This window comes from Larus michahellis, chromosome 2 (genome assembly GCF_964199755.1).
Source record: "Larus michahellis chromosome 2, bLarMic1.1, whole genome shotgun sequence".
Lineage (NCBI taxonomy): Eukaryota > Metazoa > Chordata > Aves > Charadriiformes > Laridae > Larus > Larus michahellis.
The window spans coordinates 43,369,863-43,389,982 of record NC_133897.1 but is presented as its reverse complement, the minus strand read 5'-3'; the positions used below and the strand labels follow the sequence as shown (position 1 = coordinate 43,389,982).

Genomic DNA, 20,120 nt, shown 5'->3' with positions numbered 1-20,120 from the left:
AAAACCCCAAAACATACAGCCAGAAGACAAGTAATTTTGAGATTGAATTGCTTGGTAAATAAAAGCATTTCACATAAGCTTTCTGGGAAAAAAATGGTCTATTATAGGTCTGTTACAGTCTAACAACGACAATTTACATGTGTAAAAGAAATCTAACAGTTATGGGGTATATTCTACAATGCAGAAGTAATCTGAATCAGAACCACTAGTAAAAACTAAACCAGTACAAACTTATATCACAGATAAAACATTCCAAATTAGGAATAACTACTAGTATTTGAAGGTATGTATCCTGTAGACTTTAATTCTATGAAACAATGGCTCATGAAATTGTCTAAACCAATGGTGATAAATACATTCAAATATTTACAAGTCCAAGGTGACACAACTTCCTTTGAAATATCATGACTTCACTTGAAATATCTATTGGAAAGGCCTTAAGCAAGGATAACCAGTACTCAGTCCCCCTTTTTTCTAGGATAAAAGGAAGAATTGTGACAAGCACTGTGAATGTTTCACTTTCAACTGTTCAGGTGCAATGAAGAAAGAAAATCCTATATATTCTTTCCTTTTTTAGGAAAACTGCTCATCTCCTAAAGCTTATCTTGCTCTGTTCTTACAGAGTTTTCTGGATCTTGTGGTTGTCTATTTGCAGTTTGCTCTCCATTTGCCCTCACATGAGCCCCAGGCTAGCAGAGAATGCTAATAGTATTTATTCAAAGAGTTCTGTAAATAGAGCTAAGAATGGGTGAGATGACTTTTGGGAAGGAATAGGCATGGATGCTATATATCTGAGGGTGAGCTCTTGAACATGTTTTTATGAACCAAATGGGGAAAGTTTAATTTGATGAACGAATGTGTGGTGTTTTTAGTCCAAGGTTATTTATGTGCCTGTTAAAAAGATACCTCTTGACAGCCAGGTGGTGTTGCAGGTACCATCCAAGTGCTACAGAATAATTTTCAGATCTGCCATATTCTTAAGGTTTTGTATCCTGTTACAAGCTGTAAGCAGCTACATTTGAAATCTACCACTGTACAGTGAATGAGAGGTCTCCTGCTTCTTCTGTTCTGTGTAATATCTGTCATCCTCACTTGTATGAAGACTGAATGACATGAAAGAGAAACTTTAAAACAAATTTTCCTTTGTTATGCTGCAACTAAATGTGCATGGATTTCCAAATTTAAGTATGACTACAGGAACTTTGTTAATATGGCTGAAAGCTATTAGGAAATTAAATGGTTTTGTTCTTTTTTTTTTCCTTTCTTTTCCTCTTCCGTCATTAAGGGTGGTAGGCATGTTGATTACGTGGTGGATCAGGTTGTGGGCAAACTCATAGAAGTGGTGAAAAAGAAGAATAAAGCTGGAGTTTCAGTGAAACCGTTTCAGGCAAGTAACCATATACAAAAATATTGAAAAACAATAAAATATGGTAACTTTATTCAGTAAATTGATCTCTATGTTTTCAACAGGTGAAGAATCATATATGGGTTTTTGTTAATTGCTTGATTGAAAACCCATCCTTTGATTCCCAGACAAAGGAAAACATGACATTGCAGCCTAAAAGTTTTGGGTCCAAGTGCCAGCTATCTGAGAAATTTTTTAAAGCAGTAAGTAAAGCACATTTATTTTTTTCTGTGAAGCAGGAATTGACATACTGGATTGAATGTATTTATGTTATGTAGCAGAAGATTAATTACTGCATTATAGTGCTCTAGTGCCATTAGCGTACTATGAAAACGGGATGGAGGAACTTCTGTTTATTCTCTGGCCTTAATAGTGGAAGCAATGACTGTGTTTTGGCTGTTGCACTGGATTTAAAAGTGAGCTTCACCTGATCAGCTCATTTGTTGGAGATTCTGGTATTTATATTGGTGAAATGAATTTGACTCTTAAAACCTAAACATAGACCATGACCAATTTTTTGTGTTAAAGTATTCTGAAGTTCAGAATATCATCTACCTTATTCTTTGATACCAGTCTTACTCTCTTTTACTGAAGTGAAAAGAGCGGGAGGGAACGTGACACATTTACTTATTCTTCTAGTCATCAAGGAAATGCAAAATTGTGGCTGTAGAATTCGAAGTTATTATTGTCAGGCAACAAATTTAGAAATTTTGGCTGTAGATGGGCTAAGAATTGCTTCTCTAAATGAATGTATTTCATTCATTAGTAGAAATACATGGTAGCAGTTTTTTCTCTACTACATTTTTATACAAGGAAGGAAAAGTAGAATTCTATTAGCCAGAACTCACTGTACCAAGTCTTATTTAGTGCCAGTAGCATAAATGGAACCCCAGTAGTAAGGGAGATGGTGCCACTGCTAATACTCTTGGCATCAAAAGTCAATTTATTGTATAGTGTTTTATTCTTCTAATTCTGTTTTACTGGTGACATTCTTATAGAACTTACAGGAAAAAATAACACAATCTTGTATTAATTCTTCAGATTTTGTTTTATATGTTTTTCTATCAGTAGGTTTGATTTACATTGTTTCTAAAATTCCCCAAAGTGAACATCAATCTCCAGAGATGTTAAATGTGCAGCAGAATCTCTAACCAATGAGTGCTGTATTATGGGGGTTAATGAAAAGCCAGAGCTTATAGTATTTTGCTCCACCTCTATTTTCTTTTGACGTGAAACCAAACCTAAAGCAGTTTTAGTTTAGCAAATATGCTATATGCTATTTTTGCTGCAGATGTGTTTCTTAAAATTTTACCAGTTTCTCAAGTGGTTGATACAGAGCCTTATTCTTAAATGCTTTTGATTGTCTTTCAGCCATTTTCAGTCATTTCCAAAGAAACTTTAAATGGTCATAAATATCCCATAAGGTTACTTTTTGCTGTCAAAGTCCAGGAAGCACGTGCTTAGTACCTAAAATGTCTCAGCACATCAGCCACACAACATGAGACAACCTCTTATTAGGTCTCAGCACTCTTTTCCTCCTTTCACCAATTAAACAAGGGGTGGAAAAGAAGCTGTGTGAGTGTTTTGCTTTTGTGGGCATAAAATTCTAAACAGTAAGGTATGTGTTAATTCCTTGACCTTTTACATGTTGCAATTGAGAAACAGTGTTAGGTCAGTGACTTAAAATTGACATGTAAGACTCTGCTGTGTGAAACTATTTTTCTCATCCACCGTATTGATCTATTACTTATAGGCCTCTAACTGTGGTATCATAGAGAGTATTTTGAATTGGGTCAAATTTAAGGCACAAACTCAGCTGAACAAAAAATGTTCATCGGTGAAACACAGTAAAATCAAGGGTATTCCGAAACTGGATGATGCTAATGATGCTGGTAAGAGCACTTATTTTTAATGTCTTTAATGTTTCATAGATTTTTCACAAACATCATAATTTTAAACCTGACTTTATTTCTCACCCTTACATATAATTTTTAATAAAAATCTTCCTAGTTTTATAAGCTTTCTAGAGCTAGAATTAAAGCATGATGCTGAGTTTGATATTAGGAACACTGTCTTCTCTAGGGTAGAGAACAAAAACAGCAGTCTAGTTCTGTACTGAAGTAGTGCATGTTTTCTAATTGTGGTTTTTAGCTAAATAGTGTTAGCAATATTCCGTTTTGGAGGTGACTAGTCTTCCTGACCTTTCTAATATAAAAAGATCAGAATCTTTATAGGGTCACAAGCTATAGGAAGTATATCACGTAGTGTGCAGACCTGAGGGAATGGTTCAAGATACTTTTTTCATGAGACTTTAAATGCCATTAGGTTCCTGTCCGGGGATATAGGGCAAACTGGCAATCTCTGCTGGCTTCCTTTCTAGCACAGATAGGAATCAGGATCAGATGGCCATCTTTGAGCCAATAGCAATGGGATGGGAGTTGTCCTTGAATTGTTTGAGGGGCACATAGAGTTTGAAATGTTGCCAATCTGTGTTAGTGTTAATTGATTTTTAATACATCCTTACATTAAGCAAAGATAGAGAAATTGCAATGAACTAGGTGGGTTGGTTAAGTAGGTAAAAGTATGTAAGACTGGTAAAGAAGCTTTTTTTTGAGCACCAGTATTCAAGGCACAGATGACTTGGTGAGATGATGAGTTCTGTTTAATTTTCCTCCCTTTCTTTTTGATTCCTTGGGCTCAGGTTATTTATTTTTTTTAATAATTTTTTTAAATTGAGTTTTCTTCAGTATTTTATTACTTTTCCAGTTATTCAGGTGTCATATTTTGCCTCAAAAGTTGATAATCGTGTTTCCTTTAACTAGTGTTTTGCTTGTGGAATTTGTATTCCTTAGTCAGATGCATGTTCCTGGTATTTTTCATGCCTAGAAGATCATGAGCTTGGAGAAATGCTTTTTACGGGTATCAAGCCTAGTGCTCATAAACAACATAATGAATGATTTTGGATGCACTTTCTTCATACTTTTTTTTTAATCTCTTCTTTGGAGAACAGGCTTCAAAATCACTTCTCTACTGTTTTCTTTCACTGTGGGTGAGAGGAAGGAAGAAAGAAACTCTGACAGGGGAGCTAATAAAGTGTTACATTGCCTCTCACCCTGAAACTTTGCAACTAAGAAGGCATGTAGGGATTCATTTGCGTTCAACACTGATGCTTAAAGTTTTGCATGGCTTGTATCCCTGTTACCTAGGTATTTCTCTGATTCTTATATGGGGAGCAAGAACTCTGCATTCCCCAAGGAAGCTTACCCAAGCATTGGTTTATTGAAGGTCTGGAACATAGTAGATTTCTCACATCAAAGGCATCGCATATTTGTGGTGGACACACAGGAAGGCAGAGGGGCATTCAGTTTCTGAATACAATGTGTGCTGTTATATTTACACTTGGCCTGACTTTCTGAAGTGTTATATATACTGGCAGAGATGTTTTAAATTGGAGGATCACAAGTAATAGATTTCGTAAAAAGTTCTTTAGTCCTTTCTTTTTAAAGACTGAAGGTGCCATATGGATCATCTGTTTGCTCTTGAAAATCAATAGGATTTTTTGTTCCTTTTGTGCAAGAACTAAGCTAATACTGTAATTGGGATCTCTGACCTTAATGAAAAGCTGCTTTCATTGAGAAAGGGAAGGCAGAAGATGATACAGAAGAGCGACTCCTTTGGTGTGGCTGAGTGTGTGTTGGTTGCTCTACTCTTGAGAAATTGTCCCAAGGAACTTTAGTTGGTGACTGCATCTGACTGAAATCTTCGTGTTTCTTAACATAAGTGGAAAAGGAAGCCCTAGTGCCATGGAAATTCTTTAATGAGTCCACAGACAAAACACTGTAGAACTATTGATCTTCCTTTCTGTTTTTGGGATCTTAATAGAAATGATTGGGGATTCTCAGGGTCAGGTAAAGGAAGGACTGTACATCCTCTTTCTATGTGTGAGAGGTGATGGTTGCTTCTTCTAGGTCCAAAAAACTCAACTCTTTGCTATATGAATGTTTGCTACGGATGTGCACATGACTAAGCATATCTTGAAGAGTTACACAGCTACAAATAGGCTTTCCAAAAGAATTTCAGACCTCTCCATTAGCTGGAGAAAAGGTTTAACTGATGTGTGAAGATACAGTTTCAGAGAGATTGCTGTCATACGTCATACATGTCGCACAGAGGTTATCTGGAATCTGGCAGCAAAATACAGTAGTCTTAGTTGATGTAGTTGTGTTTCAGGACAAAAATATTTGTAAGTATCACAGGAATTACACTTTCATAAGCAGCTCAAATCAGATGAGAGTGCAGGGTTGGCTTTGGTTTCTAGTAGCAGGTGCCAGTAGTTGTTGGACTGAAGCAGTCCAGTGCAGCTGGGAGAGAACAGTGTCTGGCCAAAGACCCCTCTGGCTTTGATTCTTGTGTATTTTAGATTTTATTTTTACTTCAAGGGTGAATTTGTAGCTGAGGTGCAGCATCCACAGGTTTCTTGAGTGCCAGGTACCACTGAGTTTTTGACTCAATAATGGTTAATACTTAGGAATAGGAGAGAGATATATATCTATATAGTGATGTACTTGCTGCAGATTTCCTCCCCCACTGAAAAGAATGAGTCCTGTACGTGGTTTTTCTTGCTTTCGTGAGATCTTGATGAGGTATACTTAGTTCTATGGCTTGTGGAGAAGAAGAGGGAGAAATGAAAGAAAAAATAAAGAACCAGGAATAGGAATATAGGATTCTTAGGGAGTAGTTAGATTACTAAATCTGATGAAGCATAAAAGCATTTTTTGAACCTGCCAGTCCATGTAGTTTTCTCTTTGAGTTCTTTAGAGCTGTGTTCAGGAAAATACCTGGCACATAGCAATTAATTTCATGGAAATGGAAATGCAAATGTTTGCATCCATTCCAGGAGAAAGTGCACCTGAATGATATTCCGATGTGTTTTCTGCCGTTCATTTAGAAAAAAAAAAAAGGCTCTCATATATTCTAAAACAGCAGACTAGTATTTTTCTTGGTATTTGGATTACACCTGGCTGATAGCATGGTAGCTATTGATGCCTTTTGATACAGTGGGAATAGCTGCCTCATTTAGATTATATTAAGCCATATGTCTGATGCAGAAGACGAAAGATTTGAATATTAGGTTCTGTGTAATAGGAAGTGCAGGGTTGTTTTTACCTACCAGGTAAAGGCAAATCAAAGCACCTATTTTAAATGCCAATATATTCAAAACTCTCTTATTAACAGTAGGTGAGTCTCAACCAGCTTGAAGTTTTTTGCAGTCTTTCTTATCACTTGGCCTTCATAAAATAGCAAAACTTCTTAATGAGCATTTGCACCCTTGGAAAAGGGTGAGTTCCTTTTTTGAACTTGCTTATTATTTAGAGTATCTGTTCAACTATTGCAGTTGCAATAAACAGAATATACATGTCATACCAGTTTTGAGCACACTGGGGACACAGCCACAAAAATGCAGTGTGTCTTGTAGAATCAAAATTACATTATTAATAAAGACTTGTTTCTTCTGTTTGAGAAATTTCTGAGAATATAAGTGCAAATGTTCTGATCTTTTGAGCTTTTCTATGAAGTCTCTCTTACTTTTGCCTGGCTTCAGCTGATGGACAATAAAAAAAGAACCCCACAAAAATGTAATTTAATAAATTACCTCTGAAAATATACTGTGAGGAAAGGGGAAGTGCAGAATGGGAAGTAACTCCTGTATACAACTCAGACATGCATGATGTACGTGAGTAAGAAATTTGCAGCTAGAAAAATGAAATGGTAAAGGTACAGAAGCAATCTTTTTTCTTTTTGTGTGTGCAGATGTGTGGGGACCATTACATACGATGCCCTACCATTGCATCCCATTTTGTCTATTTTGCTCCTTGTCAATAGTAATCCATACCATATGGCAAGAATCCACAGCATGGGCAAGAATTGTGTCGTTTTAGTGGTATGGAGGGCCATCCCTAAAAATAGAAATTCAGCCTGTTTAAATTACCTGATGTAGAGTAGGAAGAATATTCAATTGTATTTTTGTTATGTGAATTTAAAAGTTACTCTTTCTGGGTTTTTGCCTTGCTTCTACTTCTTCTTGGGCTGCAGGTGGCAAGCATTCCTTGGACTGCACGTTAATATTGACAGAAGGAGACTCTGCCAAATCTTTAGCTGTCTCTGGCTTAGGTGTCATTGGTAGAGACAGATACGGAGTATTCCCACTCAGGGGTAAAATTCTCAATGTTCGAGAAGCTTCTCACAAACAGGTAAGGAGTCTTGTCATTACCTTTTAGATGACAAATGGATGTCTTCTGATTATTTGTGAACTCTAGGGTTACATCTTCATATTTTAATTTTTTTTTTTTTCATGAAAATCTTGTGGCTGGGATTTCATAAAGTAACAGCTACTTTAAAGCCTGGGATAAGCCTGGAAATGTTAAGTGTGGTAGTACAGTACTGCAATGATAAAGTTTGTTTCTTCAGAAGTGCAAGGAAAATCTGCTATGACTCGTATTAACATTTTACATGAATACTTAAAAAACCTAAAAAGTTATATTCACTCCATTGCCATGTGATTTCATTGACTCCAAGTGTGACGCAATAGCAGCAGCATTGCCCCATCGCATTACTTCTGCTGGCTTCCATACTTTGTCTATAATAAGTGTCGCGTTGCCAGATGCCCATAAAAATAGTGGAAAGAGGGCAGCTTTGTGAGATGACTTCTTCCTACATGCACTTTTCTCCGTGCCTTCTGGAGCCAAGGCGCTCTGGCTGTAGAGGAGAAAAGGAGTGGTGCAGTCTTGAGAATTTGCATGTAGAGAAGAAATATTTACAAGTGTGAAGGCTGTAAAGAGACTGGGGATAAAAAGGTTATGAAGTTGCGGTAGGAGTGCATTGAAGAAGTGGCTATAAAGCCCACCTAAAAAAGATTGGGGTGATTCTGATTTTCTGCTTTTTACGCTGACTGCCATGATAACTTTTTTATACAGATTATGGAAAATGCAGAAATCAACAACATCATCAAAATAGTTGGACTACAATACAAGAAAAGCTATGAAGATCCAGAATCTCTCAAAAGCTTGAGATATGGAAAAATTATGATCATGACAGATCAGGTTAGTCTGAAATTCACAGGTTTTAATGCATGGAGCTTCTTAAAATGTGATTTGCTGCAATTTGGTAGGTTATGTTTTTGTGCATTATAACCTGCCTCTGTGTTATGACAATATGGATGTATTCAGAGGGAATCCCTAATGTATGAGGTTTCTTTATGGAATAATTTATCTGTATATTGTTTTGGTTACTCCAAATGAACAACCCAACTTTTCTACACAGTAGCAGAGATGCCAAAGTAGTAATAAAATCATGTATAAACAACAATGATTTTGATAAGTCAAAAATATGTTGAAGGTAAGAACAAAATGAGACAGTAGATGAGGTAGCAATGCTAGAAAGTCTGGGAGAGACAAAAGAATGCAGGCAATTATTTTTGGATAATCTCATGAAGTGTGTCTATTGTTCAGATTTTAGAAGTCTAGGAATCCTATGCTTTGGTTATTTGTGAAGCTCTGTTATTTTTTTCCCTGAAAGGTTGAACTATCAAGCATCTTAACGCCAATGAGAACTGTGGGCCAGGCTTGGCTTTTTTCCACAGATTGAGCTCCATGGTGTCTGGGAGAGCTGTCTAGCTCTCAGAGAAAACATGCCAAAGGCAAAGAAACCTTTGAGCTGCAACTGTGCACTTGGCTTGGAAGAGCCTATTATTAGCTCATGGATAGTGCTATTCACAGGTGGCTATTTTATACCCAGGTCCAGTTTGGAATCCAAATTAAACGTAACTGTTCCCTTCTATGTTTTCTGTCAACAGACGTTGTTTTGAAGTATCCAGGCCAGTGAATGGGATTTTTGGTGGTTTTGGGGGATTTGACATTTTATAAGATTGCCTCATGTTTTCATGTTCTGATTTAGGATCAGGATGGATCTCACATAAAAGGCTTGTTAATCAATTTTATTCATCACAATTGGCCGTCACTGTTGAAACATGGTTTTCTTGAGGAATTCATCACTCCTATTGTAAAGGTATGGGTTCTATTAATGAGATTTTATTTATTACTTACAGTGCAACAGAAAAGTTGATTAGGTTTTTTTTGTTTTTTAAAGGCAAGCAAAAATAAGCAAGAACTTTCATTCTATAGTATTCCTGAATTTGACGAGTGGAAGAAACATATGGAGAATCATAAAGCATGGAAGATAAAGTACTACAAAGGTTTGTTCAAAAAGAAAGAAGTGAACCTCATGGATCTAAAAAAAACATAAGTGGGTGCTATAAATTTTTGTTTGGAGCTGTTTTCATGATAGTATCTTCTGTAATGATTTTATAATATTCCCAGTAAAATAAAAGGGGTAAAATAATAAAACTTACATTTTGAATATGGATTAACTACTTCTTTTTATTGTACAGGTTTGGGTACCAGCACTGCTAAAGAAGCAAAAGAGTATTTTGCTGACATGGAAAGACATCGGATTTTATTTCGATATGCTGGTCCTGAAGATGATGCTGCCATTACACTGGTAAGAACATATAAAAGTGCTTCTATATGATTCATTTTAGTTTCCATTTTTTACTGAAAATGGCACTTGAGGAAGTTCTAACAGGGTCTGCTGTTTTTGGGTTTTGGTTTGTTTGTTTTTTTTGAGTAACTGAAAAAAATTCTTTTGGAAGAGAAAGAAGCTTTTTGAAAAGATTTGAAATTTTGGAATAAGAGCTTTATCCACACTACAAAATCAGCTCTACCTTTTGCTTAGTAGCATCGATCAATTTTGTGTGGTGTGGATATCAAGAAACATTACATCTAGGCTTGCTTTTAAAGACAGAACATGCAAAAGAGTATTCTGAGTAAGGCAATAGAGCCCAAACAAATGATGTTTCACATCTACTTAGGGATATGAATTTTGTTTCTGAGCAAATAAGATCAGATAAATATTATTTATTCATTGAATATGAATGTGTGACATACTTGCATTCATGCATGTGTTCTACATATTTGAAATCTTTTAGATAGTTGTGTGCAGGGAAGTACTTGTGTTTCAGAGAGCTTATGGAAAGAGAAAGCATAGAGTGTCTGGAATGAAGATGTTTTCTCAAGAAATGTTTCACCTTTTATCTACTTTAATTCACTATTTTAATTGTGGGCGATATTAGAGAAAAAAAGAGGTAGAAGGAAAAAAAAAAAGGGAAAATACCCATCTTAGACAAAACAACTTTTTCCTTATCCTGTGGATCTGGTAAAATGGTGTAGTTTTACTAACCGAAAGGTATAGTAGGTACATATAATGTTGAAGAAAAACAGCCTGATGTGTCAGAAGTTATTTGTACCACTCATTTTACTTCTGCCCAAGATGCACTTAAATACAATCCATGTATGTGGTTCCCCGCCCCAGAGAAGTGTGCTCATCTAGATAGAAAAGGAGTCTGTATGTTTGCATATACATTAAACCAATTGCTGGAGAAACTCTGAACTCCCTGATTAAAATTCTGAGCCCTATTACTGCAAGTAGACCTCTAGATACAGGCTGATATCTGAGGCCATATAACCTGTTACAGCTGGTCCTCAGTGTTGTCTAGAATGATATTCCGTCAATTCAGGATCAAGCTAGTCATCTATGTTACACCAGGAACAGCTACGGGCTAGTGAAACTGTTAACAGAAGCTTCGCTTACACTTCTGTCCACGTTTTCTCTGCTGATACCTATAATCCCAACTGCAAATTTATGTCTGAGCAGAGGTGGTGTAAGATTATAGGCCCTACCAGGCCTCATGATAGCTGTAATCTAGGAAAACAAAAATCATTTCACATAGCAAATTCTTCAGAGTTCTGAAGAACACTTTTGCTAGCAAATGAAGGCTTAGAAGAATAGTTTTAAGTGGAGAAAGAGAAAAGCCTTTATTCTATTCAAGAATAATTTTTATTCAAACTTTTTATTCTATTAATTTTATTTTTATTCTATTAAAATGATTTTTATGCTGATCCAGCTCTTGGTCATTTGTCACTTCAGTGGTCTAGAAGAGGTATAGATACACTGAAGGGAGCCAGAAGAAAATTGTAAGAATTTAGTCACAATTTTACAAAAGCCTAATCCTAAGCCTTCAGATGTCTGACATTCTGAATTATTGAGATGTATTCACAAAGAAAGTCGATCTGATGCAAAACAGGGCAATGTCACTTAGTCCCTTTCTCAGAGAGTAAGCTACAAAGGTTTACTATTTATTATGTAAAACCATGGTCTCCAAGGAAATGAAACTAGTCATAGAGCTCTTTTGGAGTGCTCCAGTTAGAGTCCTTTAAAAAAGATAGCGCTGTTGACTGTTTTCTTTTGCAGGAGAGTGGTTGAAATCAGGACATGATGGAGTGTCTATGTGTTATTCCCTGAGGAAAAAAAGGCAGTACTTCAACAACTCACAAATTTTTCCCAAAGTATTTGGAATTTTGCTTAAACCACATACTCAGTTTTTATGGATTCTTCTCTTAGTCTTCTGGAGAAGCAGCTCACTGGAGGGGAACTCTGTTTCAGTAACAGGACAAAGCCTTTCAGAACATTCCTGTGTCTTTTTGTAGTAATTATTAGTTGCTTTGAAGTGATGCCTTGTCATCATGAACACTAAAGCCCCCAGGTAGCCAGCCTAAACTCTGGCTTAGCCTTTTCGTGCAGTGTCTGTTTTGTCAAGTTGTCCATTTTTTCAGGAGGACTAGGGACAGCCACTCAGGAACAGCTACAAATTATTGGCATTCTGTGGCTGACAAAGCAAACAGGGCATGGAGAGGACAAGAAGAGGGGGGTATTTTTTCTAATACCTTCAGTTAATTTTCTTGATGACAGCTGGTTACAGTTCAGTCTAAATGATGAACTCAACCTTAAAGTTATTTGGGGGAAGACCCCAACACCTTTGAACTTGTGTATCAATGGACAACTCTGATATTGAGAGGAATAAGAATGATAAGATTTGTTTAAATGTGTACTGATGTGGGGGAAAGTAACATATAAATTTAGATTATGATCAGTGAGAGATCTGTCAGTTCAAAAACCTTTGTGTCCAAAAGGTCATGTGCTTATACTGCTCCTTAAATGTAAACAGTAGTTATATGGATTATCTTGTCCAAATAAATATTATTGAATACTTGATCAGATAATGCAGTACACTTAAAATTCTGACTAAAGTAACCTACATTTACACAAACACATATATGCTCATAATTCAATGTACTTGGAATCTTTTCAGGCCTTCAGTAAGAAGAAGATTGATGACCGAAAAGAATGGTTAACAAACTTCATGGAGGACAGACGACAGCGTCGGCTACATGGCCTTCCCGAGGTGAGTCCTAAATAATAGTAATAAATCTGGTGAGTGAGACTTAAATGTAATGTAGTTTTTATATTGAATGAATAACATATGTGGGTTGTTTTTCAGCAATTTTTATATGGTACAGCAACAAAACATTTGACTTACAATGACTTCATTAACAAGGAGTTGATCCTTTTCTCAAATTCAGACAATGAGAGATCTATCCCTTCCCTTGTTGATGGTAAGCTGATAATTCATTATGACTTGTTGGAACATTCTTCTTTATTGTTGGTTTTAAAACCTGTGATTTATGTTGAAAATCAATGCATTCAAGTGGAGAATGTAAGAACTTTTATATTTTTGTTTGTTATCATTTATATGCTAAGGAATCGCCATGTTTCTTCTGTGAGGAAGTTTAAGCTGTTGCTGTGCAGCCATTTTACTTAATCAGATCTATTCCCTAAATCATACAAGTGCTTTGTTTCTAGCCAAACCAGCAGAGAAAGCAAGTCTTTAAAGTGCTTATAATAATTAAAATTCAAGTCGGCAGCTGAGTGCAGATGAAGATGCAAATGTTTTCTCCCTTCAGTCTTACACCACAGGCGGCGTTTTAGTGGTTACTGACTTTTCCTGTAATCTTGCTAGGGTTCTGTCAGTCAGGTTTGCTAACTCTCCCCTTGCAATAGCATGAACATTAAAAGAAGCAGTTTGTAAAACTGTCTGGAGACAGCATGAGCAGGAATTTTTGCCTATATTATTGTCAGTATGCATATGCTTACTCAGATATGGAAAAAAGGCCTTGAGGTTTCATAGGAAAAAAAAAACCCAAGCGTGTTTATCTCCACTTTCCAGTACATTTTTTGTAGTGGAGGTGGTCAGCCTTCTTGACACTACAAACCTATACTGAAATATTCATGCAGCAAGAGGTTTTTATTTTTTAGATGAAAAAGTGGGGTAGTTCACAGGTGGAAAGGGGTGGTAGCTTCGTGGTAGGATGGATCTCCAGCTCTGCTGCAGAATGAAGAAATGAGGCTGGGTTAGGTATGTAGATACGTCTCTAGGGAATCAAAGAATGTCAGTCATTGTTTCAGCTTCTCCAGGCTTACTTCCTCCCATAATTGAGTACTTTGGTTAACTGGTAGTCTCTATGCAAGCATTTCATAGTTTACTGCTCTGGAGGAAGATTCACTATAGATCTGCGTGTTTCAAGAGGTCAGTTTTTTTTTCTTATAACATGCTCTACCCTGACTGCTTTCTCAGAAACAGCAGAATGGTTTTGCTGAAACTTAAAATAAAGAATGAACTTGCAGTAGATAACTTTTCATTTGAATTGAAGTTCTCAATATTGTGTCTACAGAAGCATAAGAAAACGAGAAGGGAACATTATTTATTCATATATTTGCATGTGGGTGTGTGTGTGTATATATGTAATATAATGTATGTCTATATCATACACATATATATTTGCTATCAGTTACACATATGCATAGCACTATATAGTATACACTATACATGTATAGTATGTACAGTATTGTACATATATTTATTGTACATATATTATGTGCTGCCAGTTTTTCGGCCAACTTTGGCTGTATTTCTGCATTCTGGGCATGGATGTCTGAACTGTTCAGCAGGTAGTACTCTAGCAATGGTTTTTGTTCTTCACTATTGTCAGGTGATATATAACAGGCTAGTCTGCTGGCAAATCTCAGAAAAAATAGAGGAAGAACATTTTTACTATCTTTTGCAGTTACTAGTTACCACTCTTACTGCTTGGTGATTCTCCTTCGTGTAAAGGAAACCCTCTAAGTCTGTTATATTCAACACATTTTTGTTAGAAAAACATGATGCAGGCCAATTGTAAAGAAAATTGGATGTTATATATTTAAATGAAATGGAGATTGTAGTCAATATCTTTTTGTTTTTTCAATTTTTGCTCTTGTGTATGGTATATGTATGCTCTTATGTTATGGTAACACATAGCAATATTTTGGTGCGTTTCAGAAAGGTATGTGAATTAAAACACCGAATAGATTGATAAGCGTGATCTGGAACTGGTTATCAGTTCTAGATAACAGGCATAAAAAAAAGGATGCAATCCATTCCACGCATATGTTGTACTTAAAGTGTGCCTAAACAGTAAATTAAATCAGAAGATCAAAAAGACCAGCTGCTTTCTTAAATCTTTGAAAGATCTAAAAGGGAAACAAGTAGCACATCCTTTTGTTGAATTTCAGTGAGTATTTGAAAATTTCACACAAAAAGTAAAAGTTCAGAGTACTTTAAAATACATGTAAGCTACAGTTACAGTTGTCACTGCTGAATTTTGTGAAGTAGACTAGAAAAAAACAACTCTACTTCTGGCAGCTGTACATTTAGGATAAAGTTGCTGTTTCTTAAAATGATGTATTGCATGCTGCATAGTAATGATTGGCTGAAAGGGTTATGTTTCCACTTTTCTGGTAACTTTTTCTGTTTGGTAAAGTATTTTTTATTATTTTAAAAGAACAGAGATATTAATTTGTTATTTTGTTAATATTACAGTGTGAATTTGTTTCCATTTAAAGTTTAGGCTTCTTTTGAGAGATTAGAAATTAAGGCCAAATAAGTTTATTACTTAAAAGTGTATGCTTGTGTATGTGTATATTCTTCTTAACAGGTTTAAAACCAGGGCAACGCAAAGTTTTATTCACTTGCTTTAAGAGAAATGATAAACGTGAAGTAAAGGTTGCTCAGCTGGCTGGTTCTGTTGCTGAAATGTCAGCTTATCACCATGGGGAGGTGAGTATGAAGGATGGTAAAGCTGTGAGGATTTTTAGGCTATGTAAAATATTAGATAAATGTTTCTTGTATTGAAATTGCAAACCTATTGACTATAAGTCTAAGTCTACTAATCACAGATTTACTTTTACAGAAAATGAACCAAACAATACGTAGCTTAATAAGACAGCATATTTACATTCTTTCCAAATCTTTGTGCACAGTGGTATCCCAAATAGTTTGTGGGTTGTGGCAAAATAGTAGATGGCTGATTATCTAGGTAACTTTTAGATTCTCGAAACATTGGAATATATGAACTATGTACTAAGACAATTATTGTCTTACAGAAGAAATATAGTCTTTTAAGGTGAGCAGAAGAGATACTGTTCTTTGAAAACCTGATACAGTGTTGGAATAAAGATTATTTCTAGCTCCTGTTTTGTTTATATTTATCTGAAATATTAGCAAGAGTTGCTATATTAACAGTCTGTCTCCATCCCTTCTTCTCTCCCTTTAAAAGCAATGAGTTGTAGTTTGTTGCAGTAGTAAGTACAGTCAGTTTGTGCCCCTTCCCTTCCTCCAGAGAAGTGCTTCAGGAAAAATGGAGAAGCCCAGGGGTTTCCATAAGTGTAGAATGTAAGGTCACTTAAATCAGAGAGGTAATATGGCTGTGGAAGAGGAAGTGTTATATTTTGCCAACAGCTCTTGTAATAGGTTTGCAGATTCCTTTCTCGGGGAGACTTCTTTTTTGAAATTGAATTAAAGTTATTCACACAAGTTTTGGGCATTAAAAATATATTTATATTTTACTGGCTGATTAGGAAAGACTGTCTCTTCTTATTACTATGAATATGTATTTTCTTGCAGCAAGCATTAATGATGACTATTGTCAACTTGGCTCAGAACTTTGTTGGCAGTAACAATGTTAATCTGCTACAACCTATTGGTCAGTTTGGCACCAGGCTTCATGGTGGAAAGGATGCTGCCAGCCCTCGCTATATTTTCACCATGTTAAGGTAAACACATATGTAAAGTTAAACGCATGTTTTTAAAAAGCCTTGTTATGAAACTAATCCTTTCACAACACTAGTTTTATTTGTGGGAAAGGAATGGGGGACGATTGGAATATTTTGATAGAAGCTCAAATTCCGCTTTACATCTATAAGTGTGCTTTTGCACATGGATTTTTTGCATGATTTTCCATGCATAGAAATGCTGTGGGAATTGTAGCTTTTAAGGAATTAAAACTTCGAATCATAAGACTGAAGACTGAAAACGTAGGTCACTCAGATTAGTTACTGATCTTAAATTGTGACTTCTTGCAGAAGTAGCTTTCAGTTTCCCTGTTCACTGTGAAATTTACTCAATTTCACAATAGAAGGTGTATTGCTACATGGTACTAGGTCCTGCAACTCAACATAGACTTGAAAGCTGAGGTGGATTCTTTTCCTTTTGGACAAGTTTCTTCCTATCAAGCTAAATTACACATCCATAATTAATAATAAAGACCTAATTTAATGATGTTGATTTTTCACAGCTAATACCTTGAAGTTCAGTTTGACATGCTGAGTGTTAGAATCTCTTTCTTAATGTAAATTATAGTATTTTGTGTTATGTTGCTTCTTTTATTTCCTAATTTGCATGTGATGTTTTGCCTAAAATTCCTTGTAGTTTTTTCTTTTCCTCTAATTATAATCTTTCTATGCAAGTATCAGGTTTTATTCCCTTTCTCATATATGTTCTTTCTATAGCAACTTAGTTTTGTACATTTTCCTTTTTGTATGAGGTGCTGGAAATCATATTCACCAAGGACAATGTTCTAGATGAGCAAAAGGCATCACCAGTAAAACCTCTGTAGTATTTTCAGAGATTGCTAGGCCTACAATTAAGCAACAAAGTTTTGCAACTATTTACATGCTGTATTGCTTTATTACTGGGTTGACCTACTGTCACATTGAACTGTTCTGTTCTGAATGCTTCAAAGAATGATATTTTTGTAGATGTTAAATGTCATCAATTACTAGTGTATTGTGTACATGTGTTATTGTGAAGGAAACAAACATCATCTGTTATGAATACGCTCTTCCATTGGGAAGAACACCCGTTTCCCAGGAGGTATGTAGATTGTATTTTCAGCTTCAGAATGACAGAGAGAAAGGAAGACATGAGAAAAATCTACAAATAGATCATACCTGGACCCGTGAACTGTTAAAGCATTGTGTACTTTACTTACTGGACTCCAGTTAAACAGTTTTCTTCTTTTCTTTTTTAAAGCCCTTTAGCAAGGCTGCTTTTTCCATCAGTGGATGACAACTTGCTTAAATTCCTTTATGATGACAACCAACGTGTGGAGCCTGAATGGTATATTCCCATCATTCCTATGGTTTTAGTAAATGGAGCTGAAGGAATTGGTACCGGCTGGGCCTGCAAACTTCCAAACTATGATACCAGAGAGATTGTGAACAATGTCAGACGAATGCTGGATGGCTTAGATCCCCACCCAATGGTAAAAATAATACTATATACTGTTATTTGATATGTTTGCTAAACAAACCTTATTTTTACTTATAAAATGAATTCATATCACTCTAGAAGTGCTTGATTATTGAAACATCTGAGTTGGATTGTACCAGTAATTTTGTTTAGGAGCTTTACTTGACTGTTGGGATGAGGCTGGGGAAGTTCACTTTGAAGAAAAACCATTGTGATTTGTATTTTTTCCAATTATTTCAGCGGACTTTTTCTTCAGTCTGCTGGCTGTAAGCCTTTATAGTTGCAAGTCTTACAGGGAGGGTAGTTATGACATGACAGTAGAGTAAAACGTTGTACCACTCTTTCCTTTTTGAAGGTACTAATACTTATCTTCAGCCAAACTTAACATTTCCCCTGTCTTGTCTACATTTTACTCTCTTTTATATATCTGTAAGCATAGGAGAAGATATTGCCACTGTTCAAGAAAATCAGCAGCTCTGAACTGCATCTAGCTTCTGTTCTTCTATTTGAAATTTTATAATAAGTCTTGGAAGTAGTGTATACTTGAAAAAAACCGGTCAGGAAGAATACCTGGGTGAACGCAGAATATCTGTAACCAACAGATGAAATATAGATAATGTAATCTTTACTTCACAACTGATGGATATTGCTGCTTTGCTGTGTTTACCAGGTCATAGAAGCAGAAAAATCTTTTCTTTGCTACTTAGATCTCAGTTCACTGAGTGTGCAGTATCAATTTTCATGACATAGTGAATTTCCTTTTCAAAATTCTTGGGAACAATGAATAGACTTTTTTTTTTTTTTTTTTAATTAATGCAATCCATTGCCCTTCCTTTAGGACTCCTAGGCCCTCTGTGTAGTCTCACAGTCAATTGAAGCTTCACTGTGGTTGAAAGAGGCACTTCTGCCTCCATCTAGCTCCTTTCTGTATGCTGGTATGTGTTTGTGGCTGCATGGTAAGATGGATAAGGGAATCAATTCAGTTAAAAGAAAAATTCCCCACCCTGTTGGTTACCTTCTAAACTGGATGGGTTCTGCTATCTTTGCCAAACAGCACAAGAATAAAAAATGGTTAGGGGAGGTAGCACTACTTCTGTGAAGTTATTGTGAGACTGGGGTGTTTATCTACTTTCTGCCATGCCTTATCTATGTTTGCAGGTTTTTTTAAAAATGGAAAAAAAAAAACCAAAACAAAAAACCCCACAAACAAAATAAACAAAACCCCACCACCTCACTGGGGTCAGTGGCATCTTCTTAATCATTTATCTGCTCTGTAGACGATAAGATACTCGCTCCTGTCACTTGCATGTGCGTATTCTGTTTTTTCTGTAGTATTTTTCCTATGACTTCAGATTTTCACAGGCATGAGAGGCTGGTTGATGGATTAGTCCAATATAAAGTGATACCTGTATGGTATATGGGAAACAAATATTTTTGTGCTGTTTTATTATAAAGTTTATTACTACTTCGCTGTTTCTTGCAATTTCAGCTCCCAAACTACAAAAACTTTAAAGGAACCATTCAGGAACTTGGTCAAAACCAGTATGTAGTCAGTGGTGAAATATTTGTGGTGGACAGGAACACAGTAGAAATTACAGAGCTTCCTGTAAGGACATGGACCCAGGTAAGTAACAGTGAAATACATCTACATAAAAAACAAAACCAACAAAAAGTTGCTTATTAAATTATTTAATCCTACATCTGGATGAACTTCTAACGCAATTTCTGGTGATTATACATACATGGAAAGGAACATGGTTTCATTCTTTTGTGTCCCTTTGGAGAAGATGGTTTTCTACTTGTGCCATCTACTGTCCATACTACAAAGAATACTTGCCTCTTCTGCTGAATTAATGTTTAATCTCCTTATTCTTTTGAGTAGACTTTTCTGTCCTTGTTAGATGTCTCTTATGTTTGTGCTAGTCTTGGCCTATATTTTGCAGGTTATGCTGGTTCTGTAATCATAGAATCATATGGGGTTTGGGGTTTGGGTTAGAAGGGGCCTTAAAGATCATCTAGTTCTAACCCCCCTGCCATGGACCTCCCATTAGACCATGTTTCTCAAAGCCCCATCCAGCCTGGTCTTGAACACTTTCAGGGATGGGTCATCCGCAACTTCCCTGGGCAACCTGTTCC

General features: G+C 36.0%; 1 protein-coding gene across 7 annotated transcripts in view; it reads left to right on the top strand.

The window, feature by feature from the left end:
- The window catches only part of TOP2B (DNA topoisomerase II beta), a 67,157-nt gene that overhangs the window by 31,403 nt on the left and 15,634 nt on the right, over positions 1-20,120 (top strand). For all 7 annotated transcript variants that reach the window (XM_074575044.1, XM_074575043.1, XM_074575049.1 and 4 more), the window contains 14 exons: positions 1,286-1,387; positions 1,471-1,608; positions 3,159-3,297; positions 7,499-7,656; positions 8,380-8,505; positions 9,359-9,469; positions 9,551-9,656; positions 9,852-9,961; positions 12,669-12,761; positions 12,858-12,972; positions 15,391-15,512; positions 16,359-16,507; positions 17,766-17,997; positions 19,474-19,608. In XM_074575044.1, the coding sequence (XP_074431145.1) occupies positions 1,286-1,387; positions 1,471-1,608; positions 3,159-3,297; positions 7,499-7,656; positions 8,380-8,505; positions 9,359-9,469; positions 9,551-9,656; positions 9,852-9,961; positions 12,669-12,761; positions 12,858-12,972; positions 15,391-15,512; positions 16,359-16,507; positions 17,766-17,997; positions 19,474-19,608 (1,836 nt within the window). The remainder of the gene's footprint in view (positions 1-1,285; positions 1,388-1,470; positions 1,609-3,158; positions 3,298-7,498; positions 7,657-8,379; positions 8,506-9,358; positions 9,470-9,550; positions 9,657-9,851; positions 9,962-12,668; positions 12,762-12,857; positions 12,973-15,390; positions 15,513-16,358; positions 16,508-17,765; positions 17,998-19,473; positions 19,609-20,120) is intronic.